The 10,641-nt window shown below is 40.6% G+C and overlaps 1 protein-coding gene across 1 annotated transcript; it reads left to right on the forward strand.

Moving 5' to 3' along the window:
• Window positions 1–3,603: 3,603 nt before the first annotated feature.
• LOC143266333 (uncharacterized) lies at window positions 3,604–7,473 on the forward strand. The gene has a single exon (XM_076541935.1). The coding sequence runs from the start codon at window positions 3,604–3,606 to the stop codon at window positions 7,471–7,473; it is 3,870 nt and encodes a 1,289-aa protein (XP_076398050.1).
• The last annotated feature ends 3,168 nt before the right edge of the window (window positions 7,474–10,641 follow it).

The raw sequence follows: 10,641 nt of genomic DNA on the forward strand, positions 1-10,641 counted from the left end.
TCACAATCATACAATCACAAGCATAGAAGCACAATAATACAATCACAATAATACAATCACAATCATAGAATGGCAGTCATACAATCACAATCATACAATCACACTCATACAATCACAATCATACAATCACAATTATACAGTCACAGTCATACAGTCACAGTCATACAGTCACAGTCATACAATCACCATCATACAATCACAATCCTGCAATCGCAATCATGCAATAACAATCATGCTATCGCAATCATACAGTCACACTCATAAAATCAGAATCATACAATCACGATCATACAATCGCAATCATACAGTCACAACCATACAATCACAACCATACAATCACAATAATACAATCGCAACCATATATATACAATCTCCCAAAAACATTGATACAATCACAATCATACAATCACAATCATACTATCACAATCATACAATCACACTCATACAGTCACAATCATACAATCACACACATACAATCACAATCATACAACCACAATCATACAATCACAATCATACAACCACAAACATACTGTCACAATCCTACAATCATAATCATACAATCACGATCATACAATCGCAATCATACAAACACAACCATACAATCACAACCATACTATCACAATGATACAATCACAAACATACAATCACAATCATACAATAGCAATTATACAATCGCAACCATATAAATACAATCTCCCAAGAACATTGATACAATCACAATCATACAATCACAATCATACTATCACAATCATACAATCACACTCATACAGTCACAATCATACAATCACACACATACAATCACAATCATACAATCACAATCATACAATCACAATCATACAATCACGATCATACAATCACAATCATACAATCACAACCATACAATCACAACCATACAATCACAATAATACAATCACAAACATACAATCACAATCATACAATAACAGTCATACAATCGCAATCATATAAATACAATCTCCTAAAAACATTGATACAATTACAATCATACAATCACAATCATACTGTCACAATCATACAATCACACTCATACAGTCACAATCATACAATCGCACACATACAATCACAATCCTACAATCACAATCATACAATCACAATCATACAATCACAATCATACAATCACAGTCATACAATCACAATCATACAATCACACTCATACAGTCACAATCATACAATCACAATCATAGAATCACAATCGTGCAATCACAATCGTGCAATCACAACCATGGAAACACAATCATACAATCGCAAACATACAATCACAATCATACAATCACAATCACACAATCACAACTATACAATCACAATCATACAATCACGATCATACAATCGCAATCATACAATCACAACCGTACTATTGCGGCTCCATTGAACCGCGGTGTGGTGCGAGAGGGGCGAGAGGCGTTTTATCCGTTTGTTTAGTCGTGTTCAATGTTTTGTTTTGCATTTCGTTTGTTGCAATTAAATATTCTCGCTGGCTTCGCGCATAGGGTTGCAAGACCGAAAGGTTGGCACCCTGTTGCAGGCCCACGGGTAAGGTCGCTGGAAACAGCGATCTAGGCCCGGGAGACCAAAGGGGAAAAGCGTGAGCGCTTTTCCAAAAAATATTGAGGTCCGCGAGCACGGCAAGCCTTTTCGAAGGCGAACCGGGGCCGCTCGGCCGAGCGAAGCCGCGAGTCGCGATAACGAGGGAGAAGGAGTGGGGAGGCCTAGGTATCGAGGCCTCGCGAGCGTAGCGGATTATCATTCCTTTTCGTAGCATCGACGCGATAAATACTCTGAGTTCGTCTCGCACCACGATAAATTTCGTAGTTTATATTTCGCTGTTTTGTAAATTGTTAAACGTACTTTATTTAGTCTCATTTATTTAAAATATTAAAGAATAAAGAGATTTTTCTTTCCAAGTATAATATTAGAGTTTTTTTTCTTCGATCAATCCCCCTATCCTGGTATTTTTCCGTTACAATATTTTTTGGTGCCGAAACCCGGGACATATTTCCGAGGAATTACAGGATAGGGGAGCATTCGTTTTCGTTTAAAGTTGTATTGGAATTGACTTAATTATAATTACGGATCATGACTTATAAGAGGAAAAAGGCTCCCGCTGCCGCTGGTGATAAGTCGGGGGCTCCGAGAGGAAAAAGGGCTCGCGTAGACAAAGCGGAAAGAGTGGCGTCTGTCCCTGAACTTTCGCGCGCCGCAATTTCCTCCACGATTTTGCAATCGCCTGTTCCGGGACCGAGCGGGAACCCCAGTGATCAAAATACGCCTAGCTTACGTGTAGAAGACAGACAAGAAACCATTAATGATTCGTCGAGAGACGCTCAATTGGCAGTTATACGGGATCTGTCTGACACTACCGCTGCCATAGATGAAGAGGAAATAATTTTGCCTCCCAACGCATCTACGCAAGAGAGGTCGAGTACAAGTGCACAATTTACTCTTGACCCGGCTGTCCGAATAGCGGAGGCCATCGAAAAAACCCTAGTAGCCGTACGTGAGTCTTCGATGAGCGATGGGAGTTCTCGTCTCGTTAATCGACTAACTTCCGCTAAAAGCTTACCGACCTTCTCCGGTGATCCGGTTGAATGGTTACATTTTAAAGAAGCATATGAGTTGACATCGGATCTCGGCGGTTTTAGTGAGCGAGAAAACATTGCTCGATTATTTGAAGCTTTAAAGGGCGAAGCTCGGGAAGTTGTGAGCGTACTTTTAGCTACGACGAGGAATGCGAAGGAGGTTATGCGCACACTTGAGCTACATTTTGGAAATAAATATGTGGTTGCTGAAAGAGTGTCTGCACAAATAAAGGAGTTACCGCATTTAGAGTCAGGAAAAATTAACATTACACAGTTCGCTTCGAAATTAAGTAATGCTGTCACCGCGTTTAAGGCCCTAGATCTCACCGGTTACCTACATAGTTTCGATCTACTAAAAAGTGTGGCGAGCAAACTACCATCGGCTTTGAAATATGCATATAATAGATATGCGGTGGAGACGCCTGTAGAGAAGACGAATTTAGAAAAATTGGCTGACTTTATGTTCCGAGAGGCGGAACTAGCTGTATCAGCTGGCCTCCTTAATTTGGAATCAGCTGTGCAAGTTGCTGGAGTTAGTGGTAGAGCATCTGTAAAAAGAACGCGTTACCCCAAGGCTTCTACCTCGCTAACGATAGTGCATGATGCGGTTGGTCAACAAAATGTGGTCGATTCGCGTCAATTTCGGACGGGTTGCGCGTTTTGTCGGAAGTTAAACCATACTTCTGCGGTTTGTACGCGTTTTTTGAGAGAACCGGTAGAACTCCGCTGGCGATTAGTGCGAAAATTGAGATTGTGCTTTAATTGCCTAAAAACTGGTCATGCCAGAGATAATTGTAGAGCTGAGAAGTGTACAATATGCCATGCGCGACATCATAAGCTCCTGCATGTCATAAGGTCAGCTTCAAATTCTGATGGAAGAAACAAAAGTGCCGCGAGTAAGGCACAGGCACAGGTAGCTACGACCTCGACGGCTGGTACCAGTAAGGAGACTTGACTGGACGCGACATGCACCTTACTAAAAATAATACCTGTACGCGTATCGAGCTCCATGGGTGCAGCAGATACTTATGCATTGCTCGAGGAAGGATCGACGATCACTCTAATCGATAGAAAATTGACACGGTCAATAGGGGTAAGAGGTACGAAGGTGAATATTGCTTTAAAGGGACTAAACGATCGTGATGCAGTCATCGCAAGCAGCGAAAAGGTTAGTGTTTCAGTCCGAGGTTCGTCTGTTCCCTATTTGGTCAAACATATGACAGCAGTACCGGAGTTAAACCTTCCCAGTCAATCTCTTCCCGATCATGTTGTGGAACACGTTAGAAAAACAAATCTAGTGGACCTGATCCCTTATAAGCAGGCTCGACCTCAGTTACTTTTAGGACAAGATAATTGGCCATTGATAGTGACCCGCGAGTTACAAGAAGTGAAAGGTTACGACCTTGCACTATCACGATCTCTTTTAGGTTGGACTTTACACGGTATAGTAAATACGCACTCAGGAGCTGATAAAGCCTCGGTCGCGTGTTTAAAAGACGGAGAAGACGACTCAAGTACCGAAGATGGAGGTAACCCAGTAACACTTGATAAGTTAATTAAGCTTTATTTTCAGTTAGATGATTTTGGTGTTCGTGTGGATACAAAACCTAAAACTGGGCATGATCATGCTCTAGCTACGTTAAAGGATACGAGCCATTTTATAGGTAATGCGTGGGAGACAGGGTTATTATGGAACCCGAATGGTGTGCCGGAGATTGACAGTATTACCACTGCAAGGAAAAGGTTATTTATGTTAGAGAAAAAATTGGATCGGAATCCAGGATATGCTGCGTTATATTATAAGGAAATGGAACGATTTTTTTCCAATGGGTATGCCGAAAAGGTTGAAAGGGAGACGCAAAATAGACGCGTCTGGTACCTCCCACATTTTGGAGTGCAGAACGTTAATAAGCCAGGAAAGCTGAGAATAGTTTTTGATGCCGCAGCTAAGACTGCCGGTATTAGCTTGAATGACCAGCTTGAGTCCGGTCCAGACTTATTGAAACCACTGCCGGGTGTGCTATTGCGTTTTCGACAATATGCGGTTGCGTGTAAGGCCGATATAAAGGATATGTTTTTGCGTGTTAAAATTAGAAAAGAGGATCGTGACGCGCAACGATTCTTGTGGCGCGGACATGATCGTAAGAAAGAACCGGAAATTTTCGTTATGTCTTCGTTAATTTTTGGCGCCAAGTCGTCGCCGACCAGTGCGATATATATTAAGAATAAAAACGCTGAAGATTATGCTCATTCACATCCGGATGCGTGTAGGAGTATTACGATGAATAGTTATATGGATGATTATTTAGTTAGCCAGAAATCAGCACGAGATTTAATACATTTAGTTCGAGATGTCACTAGAATAAATGCTCGTGCCAACTTCGAAATGCATGGCTGGGCAAGCAACGATACCACTGTAGTGGCGGCAGCTGGTAGGGAACCTGCAAAAGACGAAGGAGAGTTGAAGCTCTGTGACCGAGGTGGAGAAAAGGTGTTAGGCCTCTATTGGGACACGAAATTGGATGAGTTGGGATTCAAAATCGACATGAGCAAAGTTCCCGCGGAGGTGATACGCGGAAGAAAGAAACCGACGAAGCGCGAGTATCTTCGTGTCATCATGTCGATCTTTGACCCGCTGGGATTTCTGGTACCCTTCACGATAAAGTCCAAAATTTTAATGCAGCAAATCTGGCGTAGTGGAATTGGTTGGGATGATCCGTTAAGGGATGAAGAAAAGGTCGGTTGGTTAGCATGGTTGCGAACGCTGCAATTGATAAATCAAAGCCGTATCCCGCGTTGTTTAGTACCAACAACCTCTGATCTCGCGACAGCACAGCTCCATGTGTTCTGTGACGCAAGTTTGGAGGCGTACGCTGCTGTAGCATACATTAGAATAACTACCGAAGGCTCTGTAGCAAGCGTAAATTTAATTATGGCCAAATCAAGAGTAGCCCCCCTGAAACCGCTCTCCGTTCCACGATTGGAATTGCAAGCTGCGTTACTTGCAGCACGATTAGCTAAAACTATTACGGAAGAGCTTGATATTAAATTTCACCAACGGTTTTTGTGGTCCGATTCCGTTACTGTTTTAAGATGGATAAAAGGAGAACATCGAATGCGTCAGGTATTTGTTGCTCATCGTCTGGGGCAAATTGGCGAGATTTCCGAAACCTGTGAGTGGCGCTGGGTTCCGTCCAGCCAGAACCCGGCGGATATCGCGACACGTTGGAATAACAGAGCTTCCGATGAACCTAACGTTTGGAACTTGGGGCCCGAATTTTTACGGAAATCGGAAAGTGAATGGCCGGTGGAGAAACCGCTCGATGAGGTGAAGAAGAAAACGATAGACGAAATGGAAATGCGCAAAGCGTTCGTATACTTTACCGAGTCGTTCCAATTACCTACCTTTCCGTTAGCGCTAAGACTTCTTGGATGGCAAGGATTATTAATCGTGGCCAGGCGCATACAGTCGGTCATAAGTCGTTGGAAAGGTCGAACTCGTGAACTGCCCTCAGTGACAAGCATTTCCACGGCTGAACGATATTGGTATCGCATAATTCAGGCTGATTGCTTTCATGAGGAAATGACCGCTATCAGGTGTAACAAAGAGTTAAAGAAAACTAGCAAGATAGCTAACTTGCGGCCTCATATCGATGAACACGGAATCTTAAGAGCAACCGGTCGAGTAACAAAGATTCATGAGGACGAATTTAATAATTTCCCGATAATCCTCGAAGGCAAGCATCCAGCGACTAAATTGCTTATAACAGATTACCATCGGCGTTTCTATCACGCAAATAATGCGGCTGTCGTCAACGAACTACATCAAACCTATTTCATAATAGGTTTAAGAAAGATCTTACGCTCGTTGGTCGCTAAATGCCTAGTATGTCGCTTGCAGCGTGCTAAACCTCAGGCTCCTATCATGTCAACCCTACCGGAGGGACGATTGGCGTACAGGCAGAGACCCTTCAGTCACTGCGGAGTTGACTATTTTGGTCCTATGTTCGTAAAAATTGGTCGACGTAGGGAAAAACGCTGGGGTGTTCTATTTACCTGCCTCACTACGCGGGCTATTCATTTGGAGTTAGCGCATACCTTAAGCGCGAGTTCCGCTATTATGGCTTTACAGAGGTTGGCTTCGCGCAGAGGTCTTCCTGTCACGGTATATAGTGACAACGGCACAAATTTTAGAGGTGCTAGTAAAGAACTTAAAGAAGCTATCGCTGAAATAGATAAAGAGAAACAACGGGAATATGCGCTGACACAACGAATAGAATGGAAATTCATTCCTCCGGACGCACCACATATGGGTGGGGCGTGGGAACGCCTAATTAGATCCGTGAAAACTGCGCTACACGTGGTTTTACGCGAACAAGCTCCTACAGAAGAAGTCCTGCACACGTTATTGACCGAAGTGGAGCATTCGGTGAACTCACGACCGTTAACACATGTGCCCGTAGATCCGCGAGATCACGAAGCTCTCACTCCTAATCATTTTTTAATTGGAACATCGTCCGGAAGCATAAAGCTGGGAAATTATGAGAAGCAGACCGTATGCTTAAGAAAACAGTGGAAATTGGCTCAACACTTTGCTGACTGCTTCTGGAGGCGTTGGTTACGAGAGTACCTACCGTCTATCATCGGACGACCTAAGTGGATGAGAGAAGGGAATACTTTAGGCAGAAGTGATCTAGTACTCATAGCGGACACACAGTCACCACGCAACGAGTGGAAAAGAGGGACTATTATACAAACATATCCTGGATCCGACGGTGTAGTTAGAGTGGCGAAGATCCACACATCACGAGGCGATTTTACGCGGCCGATACATAAACTCATTAAATTGTTAAGTGTTCGTGAAGTACAAAATCCGTGATTTTGTACGAGGTGGAGGATATTGCGGCTCCATTGAACCGCGGTGTGGTGCGAGAGGGGCGAGAGGCGTTTTATCCGTTTGTTTAGTCGTGTTCAATGTTTTGTTTTGCATTTCGTTTGTTGCAATTAAATATTCTCGCTGGCTTCGCGCATAGGGTTGCAAGACCGAAAGGTTGGCACCCTGTTGCAGGCCCACGGGTAAGGTCGCTGGAAACAGCGATCTAGGCCCGGGAGACCAAAGGGGAAAAGCGTGAGCGCTTTTCCAAAAAATATTGAGGTCCGCGAGCACGGCAAGCCTTTTCGAAGGCGAACCGGGGCCGCTCGGCCGAGCGAAGCCGCGAGTCGCGATAACGAGGGAGAAGGAGTGGGGAGGCCTAGGTATCGAGGCCTCGCGAGCGTAGCGGATTATCATTCCTTTTCGTAGCATCGACGCGATAAATACTCTGAGTTCGTCTCGCACCACGATAAATTTCGTAGTTTATATTTCGCTGTTTTGTAAATTGTTAAACGTACTTTATTTAGTCTCATTTATTTAAAATATTAAAGAATAAAGAGATTTTTCTTTCCAAGTATAATATTAGAGTTTTTTTTCTTCGATCAATCCCCCTATCCTGGTATTTTTCCGTTACACGTACAATCACAACCATACAATCACATTAATACAATCACAAACATACAACCACAATCATACAATAACAATCATACAAACACAATTCTGCAATCGCAATCATGCAATAACAATCATACTATCACAATCGTACAATCACGCTCATACCGTCACAATCATACAATCACAATCATAAAATCACAATCATACAATGACAATAATACAATCACAATCATACAATCAGAATCATACAATCACAATCATACAATCACAATCATACAATCACAATATTACAATGACAATCATTCAAAAGCAGTCATTCAATCACAATCATACAATCACAATCATACAATCACAATCATACAATCACAATCATACAATCACAATCATACAATCACAATCATACAATCACACTCATACAGTCACAGTCACACAATCACAATCATAGAATCACAATCGTACAATCACAATCGTACAATCACAACCATGCAATCACAATCATACAATCGCAATCATACAATCACAATCATACAATCAGAATCACACAATCACAACTATCCAATCACAATCATACAATCACGATCATACAATCACAATCATACATTCGCAATCATACAATCACAATCATAGAAGCACAATAATACAGTCACAATCATACAATCACAATCATCAAATAGAATCATACTATCACAATCATACGATCACAATCATACAATCACAATCATAGAATCACAATCATACAATCACAATCATACAATCACAATCATACAATCACAATCATAGAAGCACAATAATACAATCACAATAATACAATCACAATCATACAATCACAATCATACTGTCACAATCATACAATCACGATCATACAATCGCAATCATACAATCACCACCATACAGTCACAACCATACAATCACAATAATACAATCACAAACATACAATCACAATCATACAATAACAGCCATACAATCGCAATCATATAAATACAATCTCCTAAAAACATTGATACAATTACAATCATACAATCACAATCATACTGTCACAATCATAAAATCACACTCATACTGTCACAACCATACAATCGCACTCATACAATCACAATCATACAATCACAAGCATAGAAGCACAATAATACAATCACAATAATACAATCACAATCATAGAATGGCAGTCATACAATCACAATCATACAATCACACTCATACAATCACAATCATACAATCACAATTATACAGTCACAGTCATACAGTCACAGTCATACAATCACCATCATACAATCACAATCCTGCAATCGCAATCATGCAATAACAATCATGCTATCGCAATCATACAGTCACACTCATAAAATCAGAATCATACAATCACGATCATCCAATCGCAATCATACAATCACAACCATACAATCACAACCATACAATCACAATAATACAATCACAAACATACAATCACAATCATACAATCACAATATTACAATGACAATCATTCAAAAGCAGTCATTCAATCACAATCATACAATCACAATCATACAATCGCAATCAAACAAAAACAATCGTACAATCATAAGCATACCATCACCATCATACAATCACAATCATACAATCACAATTATACAGTCACTGTCATACAATCACCATCATACAATCACAATCCTGCAATAGCAATCATGCAATAACAATCATGCTATCGCAATCATACAATCACACTCATAAAATCAGAATCATACAGTCACAATCATACAATCACAGTCATACAAGCACAATCCTGCAATCGTAATCATGCAATAACAATCATACTATCGCAATCATACAATCACGATCATCCAATCGCAATCATACAATCACAACCATACAATCACAACCATACAATCACAATAATACAATCACAAACATACAATCACAATCATACAATAACAGTCATACAATCGCAATCATATGAATACAATCTCCTAAAAACATTGATACAATTACAATTATACAATCACAATCATACTGTCACAATCATACAATCACACTCATACAGTCACAATCATACAATCACACACATACAATCACAATCATACAATCACAATCATACAATCACAATCATACAATCACGATCATACAATCACAATCATACAATCACAACCATACAATCACAACCATACAATCACAATAATACAATCACAAACATACAATCACAATCATACAATAACAGTCATACAATCGCAATCATATAAATACAATCTCCTAAAAACATTGATACAATTACAATTATACAATCACAATCATACTGTCACAATCATACAATCACACTCATACAGTCACAATCATACAATCGCACCCATACAATCACAATCATACAATCACAATCATAGAAGCGCAATAATACAATCACAATAATACAATCACAATCATACAATCGCAGTCATACAATCACAATCTTACAATCATACTCATACAATCACAATCATACAATCACAATTATACAGTCATAGTCATACAATCACCATCATACAATCACACTCCAGCAATCGCAATCATGCAATAACAATCATGCTATCGCAATCATACAATCACACTCATAAA

The sequence above is a fragment of the Megachile rotundata genome, unplaced genomic scaffold, assembly GCF_050947335.1.
Source record: "Megachile rotundata isolate GNS110a unplaced genomic scaffold, iyMegRotu1 scaffold0243, whole genome shotgun sequence".
In the NCBI taxonomy this organism is placed as follows: Eukaryota; Metazoa; Arthropoda; class Insecta; order Hymenoptera; family Megachilidae; genus Megachile; species Megachile rotundata.

What these genes read in the sequence shown, in the direction of transcription:
- LOC143266333 (XM_076541935.1), top strand. Translation starts at nt 3,604, where the DNA reads ATGGGTGCAGCAGATACTTATGCATTGCTCGAGGAAGGATCGACGATC.